The 24,145-nt window shown below is 39.1% G+C and overlaps 1 protein-coding gene across 7 annotated transcripts in view; it reads right to left on the bottom strand.

Moving 5' to 3' along the window:
• Positions 1 to 24,145, bottom strand: part of DGKZ (diacylglycerol kinase zeta) — a 130,200-nt gene that overhangs the window by 41,102 nt on the left and 64,953 nt on the right. For 4 of the 7 annotated variants that reach the window (XM_063289673.1, XM_063289671.1, XM_063289674.1 and 1 more), the window contains exons 2-14: positions 13,042 to 13,150; positions 12,508 to 12,603; positions 9,675 to 9,752; positions 9,181 to 9,237; positions 7,983 to 8,051; positions 7,495 to 7,566; positions 5,974 to 6,090; positions 5,685 to 5,756; positions 4,155 to 4,250; positions 3,977 to 4,059; positions 2,554 to 2,614; positions 1,809 to 1,922; positions 1,526 to 1,666 (exon numbers count right to left, since the gene is read on the bottom strand). In XM_063289673.1, the coding sequence (XP_063145743.1) occupies positions 1,526 to 1,666; positions 1,809 to 1,922; positions 2,554 to 2,614; positions 3,977 to 4,059; positions 4,155 to 4,250; positions 5,685 to 5,756; positions 5,974 to 6,090; positions 7,495 to 7,566; positions 7,983 to 8,051; positions 9,181 to 9,237; positions 9,675 to 9,752; positions 12,508 to 12,603; positions 13,042 to 13,150 (1,165 nt within the window). Of the gene's footprint in view, positions 1 to 1,525; positions 1,667 to 1,808; positions 1,923 to 2,553; positions 2,615 to 3,976; positions 4,060 to 4,154; positions 4,251 to 5,684; positions 5,757 to 5,973; positions 6,091 to 7,494; positions 7,567 to 7,982; positions 8,052 to 9,180; positions 9,238 to 9,674; positions 9,753 to 12,507; positions 12,604 to 13,041; positions 13,151 to 14,438; positions 15,464 to 24,145 lie in introns of those variants that run through there. The other 3 variants (XR_010066879.1, XM_063289670.1, XM_063289669.1) reach the window with 3 other exon arrangements.

Raw genomic sequence — 24,145 nt, 5'->3', positions numbered from 1 at the left:
TCTATGACTACAACAGTGCCATCTTCTTCTATTAAAGTCTCCTCTGATCTGTTATTTATTGTATGAAAATAAAATTCTGAATCCAGAAACTTCTCCACGGAAGTGTCCTATAATAACAAATCACATGTGCTTGAGATTCTCACAAAATTTTCAGAAAGCTGTTTTAGCTGAAACCCTGATACATTAACTCACAGTGATTCTAAATACAGAAGAAATTATTAGGGTCAAACTAGGCATCCCACATATATCCATGTCTAAGTCATGCTTCAAAAGAAAAACAGTTTTGTTTTTCTACTCCAATCCATCATTTTTCCAATTTCCAAGAATGTGTTTGGAATCTGAAACTCCAGAGACTGGGAAGTTCTTTGCAAGGGCAAATTGGAGCAAGGTAATCAAGAAGTGGCAATAGTTTAAAGCATTTTCTCCTTTCTCACACACATACAATTTGTCCATTCACAATAGCATTCAGTTGGATGTGTGGAGGGCTTAAAATGCGGAGAGGACAGCGCATTCACAGTGACTCCAGCCCCTTCTCTCTCATATCAAATGTTCAGCCCATGAACAGAAGGAAAGCTGTACTTTTGTGTGTACATGAATGCAAGTACAGCTGACTGTGAAATCTGGAAACCTGCTTTATTAAGGCCTTGGATTACATGGAGAGCTTTATTTGAATAAAAGCATCCATGAGTATGCTGTCCTTCTGACTTTTCAATTTAGTCAGGGAGGGTAAGGGGCAAGGCTGTACGTATAATCCTATTCTCTCATTGATAAAAGGTGCTTTGAACTGTTACCCCAACCTTGGAAACCAGAGGGATTTGGTTCCAGAAACACACCAGACTGCATCATGATGAACTTCTTCACTTTTTCAGAAGACAGTTTCAATTTATTATCCCTCATTCACTCTATTACTGATTATGGCAGCTATTCAGTGGTGATATATTATTATATTTCTCTGATACTGTTACAGAGAAAAAGATTGAGTGTCATCAGCATTCTGATAGAAGTCAGCTTCAAATAAAATTTCTACAATTTCTTTCTGCTAAGTGTGTATAATTTTGACTTATAGCTGATCTAACTAGGAAATTACAGCTGGCCTTCCTACAGTTGAACACAGAACTGCAAATTTCTTTTATTGCACTTAAGATGAATTATGACAGTAAGCTGCTCTACACTTAAGTCTAATCACTGTACATTAGAAGCACAAATTGCAGATTCTAGAAAATATTGTCTATTTTACTGGTTTCAGATTACGCTTATTCACTATTTCTGCCACCCATTCTTTTCCATCTTCATTTTTAGAATTTACTTCTTCACTGTTGCAATTTATTAAAGCTGGCTAGGGAGCAAGGTGTATTTTCCATGATATCATAGAACATGTCTCATTATATTTAACTAATCTGTAATTATACTCGACCACTATGGAATAAATTATAAAGTATAACTTGTTTGGGGGGGGTGCGAGCAGTTGATCTATCTGCATATGACATTATGACTAACTTAGCAGTAATGATACTGTTGGGATCACCTTATCTGTTGCTGTTTCATCCTTCTCTTCTGGATTTCCCTCTGGTTTGGGCTCCACCTGCAGATTCCAGCGGTCAAGTTGCACAATTTCCCCCTCTTCTACATGAGACAGGATTTTTGACAAGGGTTCATCAGTATAACCCTGTGGGTTGACATGTTCTCTGTGAGGAACTGAGACAAGGTAGTGGAAACAAGTAACTTCCCTTCAATCTAGCTGGCTTTGTTCAGTGCTGATTTGGAACATAGCCAAATACCAAACTTGTAATGAATTGGCAAATTCTTACCCCGCCCCAGTTCAGCGTTCTTGCTAGGTCATTTCCTGTCCCCAAAGGAAGAATGGCCACGGGAGGTGGAGGGTTCAGGCGTAACTGGTCCAAAATTGAGAGGATCCATCCCACCTACTCAGCCAGGAAAAACACAGATTCAGACAGAATTTTTACTGCAATTTCCCATGACTGTTCAGTTGCTTCAGCTATTTATTGTACTTTCTATATATATCAACATGAGCCAACCCCAAAAGGTGGTAAAAAGAAGAGTTACAAGATGGGAAGGCTTTGTAAGTGACTATGCTATCATCCATACAGTCCCGATTAACCCAACAACTAGCCAAAGCCAATTAAAAGGAATCTTTCTTATGAATACTAAGAACTGTTGGTTTACAAGTTAGACAGGACTGTAAAGTTGATAAAGGGCTCCAGCACATAGTAATACCACATCAGTTCCTCCAGAGGTTAAAATAGTAGTAGGCCAGGAGCTAGTATAAACCAACCAATAACACAGATGGTGCTCATAGAAATGTCCATCTCTAATAGGTTGCTGTATTAGTGCTTTAGCTAAAATGTAAACAACTCCGTATCCTTGGACAGGTAGACCTGAATGTGTATGGCTATATTAAGTAATTTGGTGGACCATTCTTCTCACATAACTCAATGCAATGAAACTATCTGGACACCAATCCAGGTTCTGCTACTGATGCAGATCTACCTCATCACAGCTTATCACACAGGAAAGGGGATCCAAGCCACTTACTGTACCATCTCCTCCACATGCCAGAATCCGTAAGTTGTGCACTTTACGATACAACTCCAACCTGTGCAAAACAGAGAGATCATTTTATATTTATCTATTGGACCCCCCCCCCAAATCATGAGGAAGTACCCCTGTTTCCATAGGATATTTTTAGAAATGATACATAGTATGAAGCAGGGACTCAGTAAAAAATAATTTTAAAATATTTATCTTTAGAATGATTCCTCAGCTTTGTCTGCATTGTTGAAAGAAGCTGCATACCCAAACAATGAAAAGTGAATAACAGTGAGCAAGCTTTGTGTTTTGAATTGTATACGTTCTCTCTGAGTAACAGTATTAGATTTTTTTTCTTCCAAAGAGCAGAAAGGGGCATGGTTAGAAGATGTATTTAAGTAGCATATTTCAGTACTATGCTTAGTATTCAACTGCAGAATACCATCTAGAGTGGTAAGGGAAAGCTCCAGTGCAAAGCCAGATGTAGTTCACAAAGCAGCTGCTTCTAGTCTTCAGGGGCCCTGGTGAAGTTCTACCTTTTTTACCAACCCTGCTCCTCGTCCCACAAGGGCATGGGCATGCAAGATATGACAGGAAACAATCGACCCTGCTAGCACCAAGACAATAGATGTCTTGGTGCTAGCAATGGTAAGGAATGATTTACTCTTTATCTGTTCCTTCGCAGACTGCCTTTCTCTTTGGAGCAGAAAGCAGAGAGCAGTAATTCTATGCTTTCTCCTTTATATAAAAAGGCAGCTCTTCCCCTTTACCCAGAGAAAAAGAGAGCATTTATCTGATCCTTCTTTCTCTGTGAAGAATTATAGCAGGGGAAGAGAGGTTTGGTCCAAGAGGAAGGGCTTTAGGGAACTGCTTTTCCTCCTTGAAGCCACCTCACTGGGCATCCAGCAACTTGACCAGGCTTTCCCAAAGATGAGTGAAGATATCAAATTCATTCCTAGAATGTTGTATTGGACCTGGAAAACCAAAAATTCAACCATAGTGCTTGCTTGATCACCCGAGAGAATTGAAACTCGTTTAGTTCGAGTCACTCTACAGGATTGTTTATTCCTCCTCCTTCCCTTTGGAGTAGTATTTTTCCCTTAGACTACTATCTTTTTAATGGGCACTATTCTGTAGCATAGGAGAAAGCATGAATGACAATGGTTGAAAAGCTCTATTTGAACAGTTGAAAATGCCTTCTATGGGAATGCCAGTTGTGTTGCATTGAGATCTACACTCAGAAGTTCAACAAGGTCACCTCATCAAGTGCTCTTAAGATCATTCACTCTTCTAACTCCAAAGTGCCACTCTGCCCATTTTAAAAGAAAGATACAAATATAATAAATAATTTTCCAATAATTTCAGGTCTGTGTCAGTAGGAAATGACAAATGTGCTTGGGTGAGGTTCAGACTTTTAATTGTTACTTACGCTTCTTTGGGACCTCCTTGGCTGAGATCAAAAACTTGCCGAGGGTTGAGGTACCACATAAAAGATTGGAACATTTTTGTTCCCTATAGAATGGAAGAAGAAAAAAAGGAAATGTGCTGAAGAAGGCTAATAGAGGGCCAATGGTATGTGAGAAATAACATCAGATAAATAATTTTACCTGATTCCCACCACTCTTGGGATTCACAAACACAAGCAGAGGCTTCATGAGAGGTGCTGGGATGGGTTTGATAACAAAGGGTTTCCATCTTCCTTCCTGAAAAAGATGCCCTGAATTACAGAATGCCAAATGAAGAAATCAGAGGTTTTGCCCACAGGATTTATGTTGAATGCATGCTGTTACAGTTACTAAATTCCTTGTACTTTTGACAACAAAAAATGGGACAAATGCACATGACTTAAAGTGCTAGGTTTATTTTGACTAGGAATATGAGCAATAGTTGGGTTTTATTTTTGTAGAACAGGAGATCTATCTTGTCTTTTTTGTCAAGGTCTATAGAAACAAGAACAAAGACCATGAAAATGACGGCGATCTAAAAATTTCAACTATTGTAAAGCCGAACAGGCATCTACATCTCATCTGAAAAGCTGTTTTTAGCTTTTCTTCTCCCTGCCCTCTTTTGGGTTTCAATTCTCATTGTTTTAAGCTGTAAACAATCTCCTTTTGGACTATCTGGTGTAAAAGAACAAAATATCCATAGACCTTTACTCTGAGTGGAGCCAGGAATATTTAAAAACATAATAGCTCTGCTGCGTTAGACCAGTCTTACCTAGTTCAGTTTTCTATGTCCAAATTAGTCAATCAGATATTGTAGGGATTCCCACAAGCAAGACATGAGTGCAACTATATCCACCTGTTCCCCAGCAACCAATATTCTGAGGCTCCCTGGGGACAACATCTAGCCTTTGTACCCAATAATTGTAAGTAGTTCTCGCTTCTATGAAAATACTTAGTATATTCTGGAATCAAGACACTATTAACCAGCTTCCCTTGTTTTTTAATGCATACTTACAAGGAATGACTAATTTTTATCACTATCTACAAGAAGTTTTACTGCAAATTTGGAGGAAGGTATTTCCTCTATTAGTATTTAATGTAACAACCAAGGGGTGACAACCGGACCCCACCATGACTCTCAGCAGTCTCGTCCCAGCATGGCCAGTGATAAAGAATACTGGGATGATAGTCCAGTAACATCTGGAGAGCCACACACTATTCACCTCCATGCTAAATGGCATTGTCCAATTCGCTTTAGTTCTGTTGGACTATTTTTCCTCAGTCTTTAGGAAAAGTTACTAATCTGCAAAGATTTCACCATGTTTCTAGGGTCTGGCTGGGAAAAGACAGAAGACAGTTCTTTGTACTGAGTGAGGAGGAAGAGGAGGAGGAGGAAGCATTCAATTTCTTTTCAATCAGGCTACTCACTTGCCTGAATGGCTTCCAGGCAGCCTCCTATATGCAATCCATGATGGTCCAGGGCTACCAAGGAGGCAATTTTGTAAATTAAAATGAACGGAACAGTTCATTATTAAAAGGTATCTTTTCACCCACTTCAGTCCAGTGAATTAACATACAGCAGTACAAAAAGCACTAGCCAATTTCCTAGAATTTCTTTCCTATTGCTTCTTTAGGGCTGCCTGCTACTTCATTTTGTCTCAGCTGTCTTCTATCTTAATCCTAATCTCTGACCTCAGGCCCCTTCTTGCTGGATTTTCGTTTGAAGGATGTCCTTTTCTTCTTCTTACTTGACTTTAGAGGGTTCTAGAAAGAGAAGAGGGAGAAAAGAACAAGTCAAGTAAATCAGGAGTTGATTTAAAGTGCCTCCTCCACATTCCAGATGTGTTAGACTGCAACTCCCTGAATTCTGTTGGGAATTTTAAGTGTTACTTAACACATACAGAAGGGCCTAGGTAAGGATAAAATGGATTTAGCGGAGGAATTTAGACTGGGATGAAAGAAACCTAAAATTGCAACATACTTGGGGATGCCGGACACGCAAAATCCAGGTGGGGGGGATGACAACAGCAGCATGTGCCCCCAATGAACAGGGCTCTTCAATGTGCTGCAGCATGAAGCATGAAACTTTACTGTGATACTGAAAAGAAGCAAAAGAACAGAAATGATTAAGGACAATCACTGCTTCTGTAAGCCTGTTTCCAATACTGGACTAGCGTACTCCTGTAAGCAGAAAGGTCTGGAAATCAGATGGAAGTGCTGGGCTTCTCATCCTAGGCTTGGAATAAATCTCCTGGGACTTCATGCCTTAGCACAACTCCTGGGCCTGACTTGGATGAAAACTCTCAGACATGGCTCAGATAGATTATTCAGAGCAGACAGTAACAAAGCTGTAACACAATAGTTGATCATCCACTGCTATGCAAAGAAGTTAAAAAAAAAAAAACTCCTTCAGGAATTTTAACTTGAGGTTTTTTCCTCCTGCCCTACTGAATAACCAGAAACTTGACTCAGCACTTGGTGGCCTTGAAGTTGAGCGCCATTGTACGTTTGGCCTGGCCTGAGAACTTCTGGTTCCTGTTTTGTCTGCTTGAACCCTAACAGGAAGACCGCTGAGATGGTGGAAAAGATGGTACTATTTCAGGAGGTGGATAGTCTCTTTGTGTATCTCTCTGTGCAGGAGTTACATTTCTGAATGCACTCCTATATTAAAGAAAATACTTAAGCTACACAGAATATTAATACAGAAGGGAGTAACTAGCTCTGCATGCATCAATCCATCCCCACAGAAAAAGTCTTATTTTTCAAGAACAGCATCTTGCAATTCTTCTACATTCAGATGTTTCTCACTGGCAGACAAGCCAACAACACTCTTGGGAAATACATAAAGAAGTGAAAGGTGAGCGACTAATTTCTGCACCTCAGATACTACAGGTAGTCTTTGCTTACCGACTACCTCATTTAGCAACCATCCGAAGTTACGATGTTGGAAAAAAAACATCTTTGCGACCAATCCTTGCACTTACGACCATCCTGAAGTCACATGATCACCATTCATGTGCTCCACAACCAGCTTCTAACAAGCAGAATTAATGGAGAACGCTGCAGTCCCATGATGTCTTGCTTAACAACTGCGGTGATTCGCTTAATGATGGAAGCAGAAGTGAGGTCGTAAGTCCGGCACAGTCACATGATGTTTCAACTTAGCAACCACGGCACTTAGCAACAGAGTTGCCAGTCCCAATTGTTGTTGGTAAGCAAGGACTACTTGTATTTTAATTCTCTATTCCCCCCATACTGTACAGATCTCTTCTCAGCCCGTTTTTCATTTTTCTCCTTGAAGGAGAAACTGTACTGCATCCAAGAACTTATGATGATAAAAGCATATACAGTATATGAAAACAGTTTTGTACAAGAAAAATAATGAAGCAAAAATAAAAAACTTCAGTGAGTAGCATGTTGTTTTCTGGGGCAAACGGAGGCAGGGATACTTATGTATAAAAAAAGGAGAATAGCTTGGCAAACAGATACTTGCTGCACTCACTGCTTGCTTACACCAGGAACAGCTGATGGCTACGATTTCCTTGCTGTGGAAGGCAAATTTCTGCTGGAAACCCTGCACAGAGGAAGGGAAAAAAAGGAGAAGGGTGAAAAATCATTCACTTTCACTTTCTTTTTTACACTACAGTGAAAAGCGTAATATCTACTATATAATAAGAGTGCTGTTTATTGCCAAAAATACATTTACAAATTTTGTACAATTTGTACAAATTTTGTTCCCAGAGTTGAAGTCCACACACCTTAAAGCTGCCAAGGTTGAGAAACACTGGTATATAGTACTTTTTAATTCTTATTTAGTAGAATAAAGAATATGATAGATCTGAATAAAGAATAAACTGATCTGAAGCAGAATCTTCTGTGAAGATACAAGTCCAATGTAGTTTCTCACCAGCTCCATCCTAGCTTAGCTGCTCTAAAATAACCTCTCTCATTTGATAAGATCTTGATATACATATGCATTGTTTTCCTCACCTTTCCACATTGTCGACATTTCCCTTCCTGGCGTCTCCGGTGTACCCAGTGATGCCGCACAACAGTAGGCTGCAAAGAAACAGGAGAGTGAGTTCAGGAAAAAAGAAACAAAGGAACAGGAAGGCACACAACAGCTTTCAGTGCTGCTAGATATTCAGCTGCTGGTGTACTGGTAAGAGCTGGCAAATGAAGATAGGCATTAGATTTCATTCACAGTTTGTTCATGTTGGGAGCTAGGGGAAGTGTTGCATAAGTGGCCTTAGGAGTTAATTCATACAGGAAGATTGCCTTTGTTCTTCATCCAGTTTAAAGGCAAGCACTGCCCTTCTTATCAACTATAGATGCTGCCTGGTGTTTTTCCACCTTTTACTTCCAGACCGTTATTTATACTACAAAATGCTGGTCCCATTCCCCCAAATGGAATGTAGTTCTGTTTCTCTTCAAGAAGGAAGATACAATATGGCCTCTGCAGGCTTTAAATAGCATCCATGAAATACAGAACCATGCAGAGATGCTGTCAATATTGTTCATGAAACATTTATACAGCTTGGGAATTAACATTCTGGAATAAGTGTTAAAAATACAATTAATGCACATAAGCAAAAGCTATCTAATGACTGGAAAATTTCAACTATTTTTGTGGCAAACTTGAGCTTACTTTCAGAGTCACTATTCTCATAAGGATTCACATGTTATACTAGTAAAATATGAAGTATAAGATGAATGAAATATTATATTTATAAAGCAGGTCATTAATACTGCGTCAACATATGAATACCTTAAGTAATAGTTCTATAAACAAATATAATGACTAACCACATAGCATGCATTTATTCTTTTAATGGTCTTGCAGTTGGTAACTTACTGTTTTCTTGGTTTAAGAAAATCTATCCATGGTGATTACATATGCACAATTTTTGAACCAGAGACACTGCGTAGCACAAAGGTTATTACTTCTCACTATCCGAATATATAGATTCTCAAAGATAAGAATGAATGGGTCATAATTTCTATTCTATAAACATATTCATATTTTTAGGTTTATGGAAGAGTACAGCTTCAGACTTGGCTACAAATTCTCTGCTTCAAGACAAATTTAGGCCAAATATTTTAAATGCATTTAAGAAGCTGCATATTAAAAAAAATCCCCCACTTTCAACAATGCTACAAAATCCTAACTAGTTCATGCAGTTCTTACCTCCCGGATATTCCTTGATCCAGATTCTCTAAAGGAAGGCTTGCACCGGAAATTAATCTGAGGATTTAACAGAAGAAGGACTTAATCCTATGAATAATAGTCTATTTTGATATGATTTTTTTTCTGCCATTCCCCTCTCTCAATAGTTTTAATGAAAAACTAAGCAGAAGAATGTATGAAACATTACATGCAACTTGAATTCATCTAGCTCAATATGGTCTACACTAAATAGCAGTAATTCTTTGAATGTCTCTCATAAAAGGTATCTCCCAGTTCTCCAAACCAGGGTTATTTAATTGGTGATGTCTAGATTTAGATGAATTTAGATTTAACTGAATCTAGGGCCATCAGATTGCAAAACAAGGATCAAGGAATAAGAAAAAGAGTTTAAATTTTATGAATTTATCCTGTTAGGCAAATAAGTATTCTTCAGATTTTGGTTGTGACAAAATTGAATCAAATACAGCAGAGCATTTTCATGACACTCTACTCACTTTCTCTAGTTGTTCTATGCAAGGAGTGTGGACTACAATTTTGCAGGCTGCACATTTGCGCTTGGACATAGGTTTTTGCTGCAACAAAGGAAATACAATATTCATATAATCAACCAGTGTATGAGAAGATCGTAAATTATCTAGAAAACCAACTCTATGGAATAAATACCAACATATAAGAAACCTTCAGACAAAGGCCACTTTTTAGTCCACATGTTTCCATCTCTATATACATGCCGGGCAAGGAAGACAGTGACTTTATATATGGAGTACAATGTCTTCTCCATTTCTTGATCATAATGAATCAAATGGAATCCAGGAGAGGCAAACAAATCTGAATGAGATTACAAGCCCCCAAACAGAGGATTCAATAAAGAGATGTCTTGAAATATATTTTTTATATATTTCTGCTGTGAGTTGCCCAGAATTGTGTTTTAAAATGGGTGGCCATAAGAATCTTTTAGATAAATAAATTCATAATTCTGTATGTTGGATGTAAACACACACGTCAGTTTTAAAGCATCATGGAATAAACAAACAAATAAATTGCAAACTAATTGAAACATTAAATATATCAAATGAAGTCTTGTCTGTCAATTCAACATTGGACTTCTGACTACTTTTTCTCATGTTTATTAGGAAATCTTTTGTGAAAGCTTTTCAAGAACATTCACTTTTTTTAAGTGTATATTTATTTTGCTTTGTTTAATCTAAATTTTAATGCCAATAAATATGAATACAATTATTATAATAAACTATTTGATCAAGAAAGATTTGTACAATAGTAGGGAAAGTTGTAAAATTTGCTTCTGCTTTTAAAGAAAAATTAAGGGAGAGAAAATATTGTTACCAAATATTCAGCAGAAAGCATGGTGAGATTTTGGGAGGCAGATGAACACTGCAGAATTATCAACACATAGTTAAACCTAAATTTTACAGACACATTCAGAAAACTTTGGACGCCACAAATAAAATTTTAGTTTGGACTTCATCCCTAATAATGGACAAACTGTTGTTTCTGAAGCGGTTGGGACAACTGATGTAATTATGCAGATGACGTAAAGTAGATCAATTGTCTAAATTCATATTTAATGGACATTCATCTCCAACAGGCACTACTTCTCCCAAATGGTTTGTAAAATGGAGGTTTTACTATATACATTTATACTGATTCAGAAATCTGGCCAGGTATCCTAGCTGATCCAATCTCTAATGGGCAGCAGCTCTATCTCTAAACTCATTCATTCATTCATTCATTCAAATTGGTTATAGCTGCCGAACTCCACAACCCTCAATTTTCAAGGGCTGCTTGTCATTAGACAAGGCAGATCTGAGATTTCTGGTACACGTGAAGGAGAGCTGGGGATAGACTTGAAATAAATTCATTAACCTGGTTAGATTCTATTCTGGATTCTGAGTTGTCTCCTTTCCTTTGGCACTGCATTCATAATTCACCACCCTCTGGGTCCTAGCAAGCACACTCATGTTCCATCTCCCTGATGATATGGTAAAAAAGGCCAGTAATGCATTTGTAACTCAGCGGCCTGGGATCTTACCCTGGCTTGCATGTGCCAGTTTTTACATTCACTAGGCCTATAAGATATTCTTGTCTTGGGATTTATCTTGTTAAAATAAAGGAAAAAAGGTTGCTAAAAATATAATTTGGCTGCCAATTTGGAGGGGGAGGGTGCTACTTTGGGGACAGGGCCACATGCCCCATGGATCCATAGTTAGACAATTAACAGTTTTGCAGAGGTGCTCCTAGATTTTGGTGAAGTTCTCTCCATGCCCATTTCACACTGAGGTAGAACTCATCTTCTCTTGAGAGTTTTGCAGTAAAGACTGTGAAACTTCCTGTGCAAATAAGATTGTTCAGCATAATATAAATTCACAACCCCATTCCTCATATAGAAAATGAAATTAAAACTGATTTTACCAAAACTGTGTTGTATGGGGCTTTATAAAATAAATGAGTATTAATACTAAAGCCACTGGAAGGATCATTCCCAGGTTTGGAGCAAGATGCCACCAATAAGCTGACAATTCTCAGTTTTATGTCTCCTTTCCTACCTACTATAAAGACTGGGAGAATAAACTGAAGCAAAGTTCAGAACAGATAGCTCATTTCATGGATTTACTTCAAGATTCAGGACGATGCACTCCTCCTTAAGAAGCAGGCTTGCAAAATGAGAGTCCTCTTAGTTCCAGCATTGGCCCTGGATGGCTGCATATCATCAGTTGGTGATGATGGTATTCTATTAACTTCCACTGATAGACCAGGTGTGTCTTACCTTATATGATTTAAATCCAAGCTACCCACAGAAGCACATACTTCTGTACAGTCCTCTGTGCACTTTCCACTCATTAATAGGACATCTTTGGGAAGTCCTGCCACAGGAGCATTTGACATTAGTAAGGAATTTAGCTTTTTTCAGGGTGGGGCTCACACTGTAGAACAAAGTGCCACTGGGGCTGCAGGAGGCCCCTCTTTGCTAGCACTTAGAAGGCAGCTTAAAACTTATGTATTAATTCAGACTGTTTAAGATTATTGTTATAATTTTGGAATTTTTATTCAATCGATCTTTTAATAGCAGTTTAAAATAACGTTTTATTGAATCGCTGTAAGCCTCTCAAAGCCGTAAGAGAGGTGGACAACATATAAAGCTTAAATCAATCCAGTAAAATGGGCGTATTTCCTTTTTTCATGTATCAGCCTCAACTCACCAAACCAATTTCTATGCCGTTTTAATAATTTTTGTGTATCTGATTTCTCCACTAGATGGTGATACAGTCTCACAAGTGCCAGGCAATGGCAGTTTCTTACACAACTTACCAGCATTTTTGACACACAGTTTTGTTCCCCCACGTAGCAGAAGTCCCCAGAGACATTGGTTTCAAACCAGATGTGCTCTCCATAAACTGCAGTCTCCTGAAAGACAGGGGCAATTTTGATCCATGCAAAATTACACTTAGTTTAGAATCTGACCAGTTTTCCATCATCATCTATTCCAGTTCATGGACTTATCTCTTAAGTTCAGCCTCATAATGAACTGGGAAGAGGCACATTATCTCAGCCATACCAGAGATGCATCCTTCTGGTGACATATTATAGCTACAGAGAAATGGGAACACACATGAACCACATGATAGGATACCAGTATATTGCATGCTTCCACTTCTCTATGTTATCCTTGATCTCAAGCAACTTGATTGTGAAGCATACTGTGGTCAAATATACTCCCTGCCTCTACTCCTGAAGGCCAACTATGTGTGAACTTGCACTGTGCATGATACTTGCAGCTAAGCCAATGGTGGAGAAACCATCTGTTCTTCTGTTCTTTCCCCCAAGACTGGAACTGGAACTTACACTCCAGTCGACAGAGTTACGAATCTCCCTCTCTGAGTCACTTCTTAAGGCAAATGTGGGGGTTGGCTGGGCTACCATGTGCTGGAGACCCGACTTGGCAATGGCTTTTCTGAAAGACAAGAAGAAGAGTGGCATTTTGTAAGGGCATTTTGTTCACACAAAATAGACAACATGTGTTATGTTTAAAACCCCTGATGCTAAATAAAGGCAACCTTTTTTAAAAAGAAGAAGAAGTGCTCCATGGTCATGTTCATCCAACCTGTTTAATCCAGTCACAGCACTTTGACACAGGTTCAAAAGCCAAGCTTTGGGGGAAGCTTGGCTTTTGAGCCCCCACCCACTTCCTCTAATAAATGCCCACATTTCATGCACTCTGGTGTCAGTAGAGTAGCAGCATGGCTTTACTAGCCCCATTCTCACTGGCCAGGTAGGCAGCTATTGGCTTCATTGGGTGCTGCACCCAACCAGTATAGAAAGGCTTATTCAGGAGCACCCATGAATGGGGAACCTTGCTTTTTCAGCCCCTTTTTCTTGGATGACTGACTAGGAAGGGGTTTAAAAACTACTCCACATTTGTCTGAGTTACAGTATTTGCATAAGTCTGTGAAGGTAGTTAAACCCAAAACAAACTGAGTTTTTTGGGGGATTAAAGCTAATTCTCTCTTTCCCAACTGCTGACTGAGCTATGAGGTTTGCACAACACACTTACTTTGCCACTAACCAACTATACAGTAGTAAGTGTGTTCTATCAGCCCAACCACATGAGAAAAATTACTCCGGGGTAGAGCATCATTTTTCTCAAAAGGGTAGAGGAAAAAATACCTAACAGATGCAATTACATAGGCTAGTAAGATCCCTGAGAAGATGAACCAGAGTCCAGTTTCCTGTTGTTTCTCAAGTACAAACATTTGAAGTTGATGGGGGGGGGAGGAGTGGTGAGCATAGTTTGAAAGCTAAAAACAATGGTTAAGATTGCATGTGGCTTTTAATTTCTAGATTGATTTTTTTCTAACCTTGTAGTTTCCAGATGTCCAGACTGTAACTCCCAGCCAGCAGTCAATACCCATGCAGCTCTGGGAATTGCAGTCCTACAACACCTGAAACTGCTTACGAAAATAGAAAATACAATTTAAAGCAAGGATCAAGGCAGCTAGTAAAATGCTGGTCTCAGGAATGGCAGATACAGATTCTGCTTTGTTATGATTGGGCAATCTGGTCTCTCGATCTTCTTAATGCACCCAATTCAAATTATTTGGAGGTGGAGCTCAGCTTCCAAAATTAATGAATTCAAATGAGCATTCCTGCTGCCATGCCTTTTCCTCCCTTCTCATCACCTCCCTGCCATCCTCATCACCCACAGCCAAATGAGTTTAGAACCACCTATAAGCCATACATACATCAAAAGGGCACTGCAGCCTTCAGAGGAGTCACTGCCACAGCTGCTGTGGGCAGGATCCACTCCCAAGCGTTTATGGGTGGTCAATGGCAGCCAACTGGTTCCGACAGGCACCTTCCACCTCCTGGCAGCCCTTTGCAACCTGCGTGGCTGAAGCAAAGCACTTGACTTGGGAGTTTCACCTGAGCACCGCCGCTGGTTGAAGCATCTGTAGCGGCCTTGAAGCCCGTAGGCTGCTTTGCTGTGCACAAATTCTGCAGGAAGGAGGTGGGAGGATCTGCGGCGCAGGTAATAAGGGTCTCGTAGGAGAAGTCTTAAATCAGGAGGGTGTTGGACTGGGGGAATGGCATATAGTGAGCACTCAGTTTGCAGTGCCTTCCTTTCACATTCTGCTCCTTCAGATCCTGAGGAAAGTGCCTCCTCACTCCAGTCACTGTCCGCTACCGCATCTTTAGGAGACTCTGAGCTGGAGCTTTCAGTACAATGGGACTGTCCCCTTTCTTCTTCCTTGTACACTTGGATGAGACTGGCTAGAAGCAAGGAGGGCCCTATGAGATGAGTATCTATGGTGTGCACCCGGCCCCCACGCTTCTTCTGGACTGAAAATCTAGGGCTCAGGTGAGGGGGGGTGGTACTAGATCGCCTCCGGGAACACGACCTATGCTTGCGTGGGGAACCCAGGCAAGACATCCCTTGCAGCTGGGCACTGGATCTGCGCCGGCGTTCCACAAGTATGGAAGAGGGCTGGCCTATTACAGAACGCCGCCTTGCTCTGCTTGCAGGCAAGGCCACCACACTGGTGCGTTGGGGCCTTGATGATGCAATCTTCCTCCTGAAGTGTTTTTTGAAAAAAGTTTCCATGGAGATTAGGGGCTGTTAACAAAAAAGTACATGTTTTAAATGAGGAGTTCCCCCTTCTCATCTAACTACCTAGAATACTCCTGGATGTCTAAGTGCACAGATCATGGACACTTCCAGACCTTGAGCATTACTTCAGCTCCAACTCCTTCACTTTGTTACAAGCATTAATCAACTTTTTAAGGCCATACGCAGCTCTGTGTCACACAGCCAACCACCTGGAGCTCTAAAACTCTTAACTATGCTAAACCATCCAGTTCACCCCAAACACTAATGACGAAAGAAGCTGATTGCTGAAGAACCTGTGAGGAAGGAAGCTTACTGGATATGGAAAATGTGAGAACTGTGGCTAATAAAGTTCAGATCATCTACACATAGTTCTTAGAATTTACTGAGCAGATAAGCAGAGGTCGAGATGTCAGTAATTCTCATACTAAACAGATATTCTCATGTACCACAAATTTGCTCATCCACTTTACATATAACAAGTAAAACGGATACACATAAAATACAGTCCTTTGACCTGCATATAAACATACAATGAAAGAGGCAGAGTTAACCTTAAAGTGGTGTCAGGAGGAAAGGTGCTTGGATTACATCCCTAACCCTCTTCTCTTTTTTATTTTTTAATTGCTTGGGCGAAAATGAGAGAAATATATCAGTTCAATCAGTTTCTGCCTTTCAACTATTGATGGAAAACCCAAATGTTTCCTGTTTAATAAAATTTAAAACTCATTTTATAAAGTTGGTATAACTAAAGTAATCTGTGACAAACAAGAAATGAGTTGGCAAAGCTATAGCATGATAAATCCGAGAAGCAACAGCGAACTTCCCTTGAGATTAAGGAAAGGAATAACAAGAATTCCAAACACTCAGAAATATTCAAGTTTATAAATAGTAACTCCACAATATATTAGAGCAACACATTGTGGCTAAAATGAGTAAGTGCATCAAAGGTTCATTCAGATTTCACGCATTTCTGAGTTTTGAGAAGTAGTACAAGTAGCAATTGGAGAATCCTCCATGTGCATAAGCTTTTATTTTCAGAGGAATGCTAATATGGAGAAAGCAATTACTTTGTTAACTATAAAAAGCAGCTAACCTGTCCTAACAGTCAGGAACCACACTGAGACAAGGAAGAAGTCTCTAGTGTTTTATTACTGCTACATTAGACAGAAAATCCTAACAAACTGAAGAAGCGTGAGAAAACCCATACAGATAAACCCCAGAAGTCAAGGCAGGTCTGTTCTGTGTCTCTCTGAATGACTGCTCACTACTACACATGCGTTTTCCCCCCTGGATAGGGGCCCCCTCCTGCTCACCATCAGTGCTCATGACATAACCCCCTTTTATGTGCTTTATAACTGTTAGTTACACAGACTGAACTGAAAATATGGAGTACTTTCTCAGAACTGCAACTGACAGCTCCCATATAATTTGGGGGAAAAGCTGTGGAAAGATCTTATCTGACCATTTACTCATGGAAAAAAGAATGATCATTTGTTATCCTTTGTTATTTGTACAGTAGTTACAGTATAAAGAAAGTGCTCTTCCACCTGCTGCTATTTTAGCTGGCAGCACAATTCCTATTTCTGCTGTTCTCTGGTGCAAATCTAGCTGAGTATTTTTACAGGTAGTCCTTGTCTAGCAACTGCTTTGTTTAGTGACCGTTTGCAGTTAACAATGGTGATGAAAAAGTAACTTTGCAACCAGTCCTTGCATTTTTTGACCTTTGCAGGTCTGTAAAGCAAAGGAAAACTGAAGTAAGATCATAAGCACAGTCAGTTTCACTTAGAGACCACTTTGCTTAGTGACCAAGTTGCCGGTCCCAACTGTGATCACTAAACCTGGTATTTGGAAATTTAGAACCACTGAATTTGGGAGGACTTGCTTCCATCTAAGTTCTAACTGATAACTGTGTACAAAAACAGACTCCTAATGTATAAAAGGTCCCTTATATTTCCCTATGCTTGCAATTTCTTAATGACTAGTACATGTATTATGGAATAATGTGCTAGAATACAATTTATCCTGCTTGAAAACAGACTGTAATCAACAAAAGTTGAAGCCATAATAGTGGCTTTTCTCAGTCTTTAAGAAAATACAAGATTATTGATTGGTTTTATGGCAACACAGCTGTTTTTCTCATCAAAACTGGTGATTAAAACTAGCATTAAAAATGTAAAATTGGTAGTAGAAATTTCCTTGTTGATTTTGAGCAACTGACCAACAGAGCTGATGTTCTTGAAACTGTAAAAAACTGATGATCAAAACTCAGTTTAAAAACAAACAATTTTAATGGGCAAAATTCTACTATTTACCTTAAACAAAGTTGATACCTGGAATACATAAAAACAAATAAATAAATAGACTTCTGAGCATAAAGCATGAGTTGGGGTTGGTTTAAAATGTCCAGAAATGATTTCAGCAATCTCACTCCTGAGATCTGACAAGATTTTGGCATTCTTTTAGAAGATATCAGGTATCATCCTATTGAAATTTTATAAAACATTTTGTGGTTTCATGGAAATATTTGGGGGTGCTGCAGACAACTTAGTACCTTAGATACCACATTGCCACTCATGGTCAGGAGTGTTTGGTATATATTTTACAAATCATCAGTAAACTTAAGAACTGTTAAAACTGTGAAGTTTTACCACCAAATTTCACATCTTAATTCATATCAATACAGAAAGTGAAATCCATGCCATAGGGAATGAAGCCTCCCTCCATCCCTTTCTTTCACACATACAATATTCTGCAGAAGAAAACAAATAACACGCTATGCCAGAGAAAAATCAGCCATTTTCGTCTGTAGTTTTAAAGAGCAAATCAGCCTAACATAAGACTATGGAATATATGGTTGGGCACAAGACCAAAACAACACACATAAAAACAGCTGAACTATTCTTGCCGTTAGTACACACAGGTGTGCTGCCTTAATGCAAACATACGCACTACTACACCACATGACACTCATGGATACATTTGATCCTGAGGTTTGTATGTTGGGAATGTAAATATCTGCACACAATAGTGTAGATATTTGATGATATTTGAAGTTCTAACCTTTGAGAAGCAGATGTTTGGCATCATTTTATTTCAGCTTATTATATGCTCATACTGAACTCCCACACATACTGAGCTGTGGTTTGTCTCAACAATTTTTAAATAAACCAATATAGCTGGTTCACACATTATGGTAACCCATAAACAATTACTTTAAAATGCAAGAACTAGGTGTCTACATTGTTTTAATGCAAAACTAAATAAACCATATTATGGTTTAGCACAAAGAACTCAGGTTCTGGCACTATACTAAAACACAATGTAATTTGTTTGTCTTTGGCTTGTGTTGTATTATCCCAACTACTGCAGTATAATAACATACATTTTTTGGATTAATGTGTTGTATGAACCCAATTATTTGTTCTTTATTCAATAAACCACAGCTGAACAAAGCATGGTGTAGCACAAGGCACGAAACCAGACAAGATATTAAAAAAAAAAAAGCGGGGGGGGGGGGGGAATAATCTTATCCTAATTTTATGGCATAAACAAAAGTCTCCAAAAAGCAGTGTCTTATAGAAGATATATGTCTTCTGTGCCTCTTCAAAGACACTTTGCCCTTATTTTTTAAAAGGCTTTTCCCTGGAGAAGACTAGGTGGAACTTTGTATTGGTTCAAAGAAATACCTTAACGTCAGAATTTTTGTAAGCCAAGAGGCAGACAGTCACCAGATAAAAATTACTTGAGTAGCTATAAAGTTATAGGATAATGACCACTGCCCAAATGACATTTACCTTGGTTCCTAAGGGAACTTAACAAAATTCAAAGAATGAATGTTTTGTACTCCCTCCCCCCATTACTATGAGCTACCTCCAACACGCTTCCCCCACCACCATGTTTCTCTGTCAGCTCCTGGGTACTCAAACAAGATGTTTGTGGTGGTGATGGGGGTCAAAACTGAACCCTCACAGTGCTGGAGAAAGAGAAATCTTGGATATGGGGCAGGGGACAAAGAATTTTAAAGTGCATAGCAAGAACAATGAAAAGAGAATCAGCACGTTGAGATAGCAAATATCTCAAAACACACTTTGGAAGGATTGTTTTTAATGCCATTTTAATGAGTATTTATTAAATCTTCCTTCCTAGATTTTGGGTGAAAAAAGGGAGGGGAGGATACAAAATTCTTGTTTCCTTTGCACTGTGAAACAGTGAATATGGGAGGTGCAAAAGTTTGGACAGCCTTTCTGTCACTGCTTTGCAACCCCATCTTGGCAGAAGTAACTTCCAAATGTCTCCTGTAGCCTGCTAAGAGTCTTTCTAGTTTTCCTCTTGGAATTTTCCCCCCAATCTTCCTTGCAGAATTCTTCTGGCGCAGAAACATTCTTAGAGTAGGTATCCGCATTCACAGCATGTTTGAGATTTATTCACGTCTGGGGACTGTGAAAGTTATTCCAAAACTTTTATCTTTCTTCTCTTTAAGTACATCATGGTTGATTTTGAGGTATGTTTTAAACTGTTGTCTTGCTGAAATATCCACCTCTTTCCAGATTCAAATTCTTCACTGACTATGAGACAGTAGCTTCTTGGACTTGTTGATATTTAGTTGAATCCATTTTCCTTCCACCTACAAAATAGCCTTAATGCCATTAGCTGCCACACAACCCCAAAGCGTAATAGAGCCATCCCTGTGCTTAATGGTTGGCAAGGTATTCTTTTCTTCAAATGCTTCATTTTCCCCCCTAAATGTATCTTGTGTGGTTGTAGCCAAACAGCTCAATTTTTCTTTCAATCATCCAAGTCACTTTGTTCCAAAACATTTCAGGCTTACCAAGGTTCTCTCGTGCATACTTTAGGCAATGACTTTTATGAACAGGCTGGAGAAAACATTTCCTTTTGGTAACTCTTCCATGTAAATCACTGCTGCATAAGCAACACTGAATGGTGGATCTGTGAACCACTACTGCAACATCAGCTAAACTTTTCAGCATGTTGTTTGCAGTGAACTGTTTTCAGGCAGTTCTACAGAATTTTTTTTTGTCTTGACTTCAACAGTTTCATCAATTCCCTAACAATGTTTCTCATCACTGGAAGTTGTTAAAAGATTTTTTTAATGGACTTCCTCTGCTTTGTAACGGTGAATCATCTTTTTTTCCCCAAATGCTTAGAGAGCTGTTTAGGGAACCCTTAGTTGTTGAGAGGAGACAAAACAACAATCACAAAGTGGGAAATCAGAAGAGGTTAGAAAGATTAGAGTATTTGGTCACCTATGGAATTGTCTTCTGGCTAATTGTGGGCCTAACAAGTCAATCATTTTTTGAGGTCTTATTAACAATATAATTTAAAAATTAGTATTGAATCAACTGGAAGGGTATCCAAATTTCTGTACCTGCTATATTTGCTGTTTTCTTAGTTTGAATTGGCAAACTTTCAGTCAAATTTATAGGAGGATGTCTTGCTTAATTTTGTACGATTCAGAGGTTATGTCAGCTTCTTTTCACTTAAGGACCCCTGAAATATACAATTTGACCAGGAGTGCCTATGCAACTGTAAACATAAATATATACTAGATATTTGCAGTGCCCTTAAACCTACCAAACCTACTTGGGTTTAGATGTCATGCAAAATGGGGCCTGGTTAATACCTGGAGGGGAGGAGACCACCAAGGAATAATAGGACTACAGGTCATAGAAAAGTTGAAAAAACTACATGAAGGCGACCATGAGGTCAGCAGAAATGAGCATGACTTGAAGGACCTTATTTAATTTGCCTGCCAGTCTTAATAGCAACATTCCTCATTGCAAGAACAGTGGGAGGCATATGTTTATGCATTATGTAATGTTTATGTATGAGCTTCTCATTTACAAACTGTATATCCATTTTCCTTATAACTCAGAGTAAATGTAAAGACTACTTTTAAGGAAAAAAATGAAAGCTAAGATCTGGATAGCTAACTTTTTATGCAGACAACAGGGGGCAAAGTTGGAATGCTAACCAAACATGGCTATCCAGACAGTAGTTTGAAGATAAAACCATTCTATCTTTACTCTGGAATACTCATAATGCATACAAATTCTCTATTCATATCTCTAGCCTTATTTACATGATGAATAAACAAGAGAAAGGTTTTCAGCATGGGTGTGCAATTATTGAGTGAATGCCTTAAAAACACAAGCATGGCTTTCATGTCAGCTTCCCACAAACAAGAGTTAGAATTCTTACCAAATTTTGCTTCATCTGGTTGGCAAAAAGCAAGAACAAAAACAAAACTTATTTGTAATGAGTCCTCCGACGGGAGGAGATGGGCGGGGATAAATTAGATAGATAGATAGATAGATAGATAGATAGATAAACAAACAAACAAACAAACAAACAAACAAACAAACTTTCCATATGAAAAAGAGTTCTTATGTTTGCCACATGGATGGGTCTATATACAGAATTACTGTGATAGAATGATAAACTTTGTGTATTTGAAACTGCAGTTATCATGAATATTAGTTTAGATGAAAAGAAGCCATTATGTGGCAGCTGTAGTTTCATCTCACTAAAAATAGCCTCTCACATTTACTGATAATGTAGCTAATCCACAAGACAAGTTTTTCAGCAGAAATAAGAACACTTATCTCATTCAGTCTGGAATATCTGAATGAATCACATATAAAAAATGCTTCCAAGCCACAGATACCTCTAAAGGCTCCTGTTTCTGTTTTCCAGTTGCATTTGAAACCAAAATGTCTTTGATACACAGCCTGGATCTTTGACCTGCTAATCAGGGTGGTGATAAGCTTTATTAGTTGGACATGTTTTCTGGACATAAGGTCCCAAAACTGCCCAGTTCACAAAAAATAGTTCCTTCCTTTTAGGGCTCTAACAGGAAATGTTTCTGCAACAACTGACTTCTTCAGATTCCAGCATCTGTGCCTTATTTCTTGGAAGGCTGAATAAGGCTTATCCCAATTGAAAAAGTTCACTATCGTTCTGAGGCATATAAAGACCTGCAAACAATAATATCCTACATCCAACAGAATTATAGCTAAGACTCTGACCTATCCAATACTTTCCTGTGAATACACCAGGCCTAGTAACCCCAAAGTAGTTGGAACTGTGTATAAGTCATCCATTCAATTTTTGCAAAGGCTGCAGCCAGAGATGCCTACTTTGGTGCCAGGGAGAATCATGGAGAATATTGTAAATAGTACCTTCTCTTTATTGTTTAATCTTACAGTAAGGCACAAGCTTCTACTAAGTGTAACTAGATTATTGTCAGCCTAGATTAAGAGACGCGGTGGCGCTGCGGGTTAAACCGCTGAGCTGCTGAGCTTGCCGATCGGAAGGTCGGCGGTTCGAATCCACGTGACGGGGTGAGCTCCCGTTGCTAGTCCCAGCTCCTGCCAACCTAGCAGTTCGAAAACATGCAAATGTGAGTAGAATAATAGGTACCGCTTCAGCGGGCAGGTAACGGCGTTCCGTGTAGTCATGCCGGCCACATGACCACAGAACTGTCTATGGACAAACGCCGGCTCTTCAGCTTTGAAACGGAGATGAGCACCGCCCCCTAGAGTCGGACACGACTGGACTTAATGTCAAGGGAAACCTTTACCTTTACTAAGATTAAGAGAGGCTACAGGAGAGACCATTTCTCACTTTTGCCTATTTATTTCTCTGAAATGTGCTTCACAGCACAGTAGAGAAAGGGAGGAGCCTGAAGTCTGCTAGTTGGTTATTTTACTCTATAATATCAGCTATTATATCCCCAGCATCAGGAAATTGCTAAAAGTACAGGATTATTAATAATTGCTACTGTTGACACAAGGACGTTAGAGGCTTCCTTCACTATCACTGCCATCAGAATGCTTAAAAGGCCAACACAGAGGCTTGGGAAGTATATCCAGGGATTTCACTCCAAGTTTTGCACAGTTCACATGCCAGAAATTTTTCTTCAGCTCATGTTTTCACAGAAATCTACTCACTCCCATACCCTTCTGACATCTCAAGATGTATTTTCTCATAGATGCAGCTGCCTCATCTCCCTGCCTCTCCATAAATACCCTCTTTTCATTCTAACTGGGCTGATCTCTAATGTTTATTGCAGCTTTTGATCCTACTCAGCCACTAAAGTATACTATATTTAACAATGCTTAGTCAAAAGCACTAAGAAAACTAGAGGGTTCCCTTGCTAGGACTGCAAGGCCCTATGCTTCATCAGGTGCAGCACAACAGATTAGATAGGTTGTTTATGTGATCATGTATAGGAAATCCTGTATCACTGTGAGACATGGTGGCTTGGGAAGAAGGATATACACTTCTGACAGGGAATATCCCTAACTCTTGACATAATTTGTCACCTACTTTACCTACTCCTTGGTCTATGAGTCACAAACCACATGAGACCTAGCATGAGAATATGAAGCCATGTATGAGGCAACTTAAAGAGTCCTGAACCATGAGGAGCAGACATTCAGATTTGCAACTCTCAACTTGCTAACCCCAAAGCCTCCACAGTTTGAATGTGTGGTCAAACAACATGCATATAACAGCCTTGTGGGAAGAGAGAAGCAAGCTATGCAGTAGCAGCCAAAGCTTTTTTAAGTATTGCTGAACATAAAATGTACAAACATGAAAGCCAGTGAGAAGGTCAGGTGTATCTGTTCACATTCAGATTTACTACCCAAGAAACTCCCAAGAGTTGCTGGGAGTAGGGCAGCATATAAATTAAATTAATATTATTATTGTTCGTAAATACACTACAAAATCATTTTTATAATTCACAGTTAATTATTTATATACATGCTTCTTGGATGATATATTTCTACCTTTCAACTAAGAAAAACTGATCCCAGC

This window comes from Candoia aspera, chromosome 1 (genome assembly GCF_035149785.1).
Source record: "Candoia aspera isolate rCanAsp1 chromosome 1, rCanAsp1.hap2, whole genome shotgun sequence".
Classification (NCBI taxonomy): Eukaryota; Metazoa; Chordata; class Lepidosauria; order Squamata; family Boidae; genus Candoia; species Candoia aspera.
This window is presented reverse-complemented; position numbering and strand designations above follow the sequence as displayed.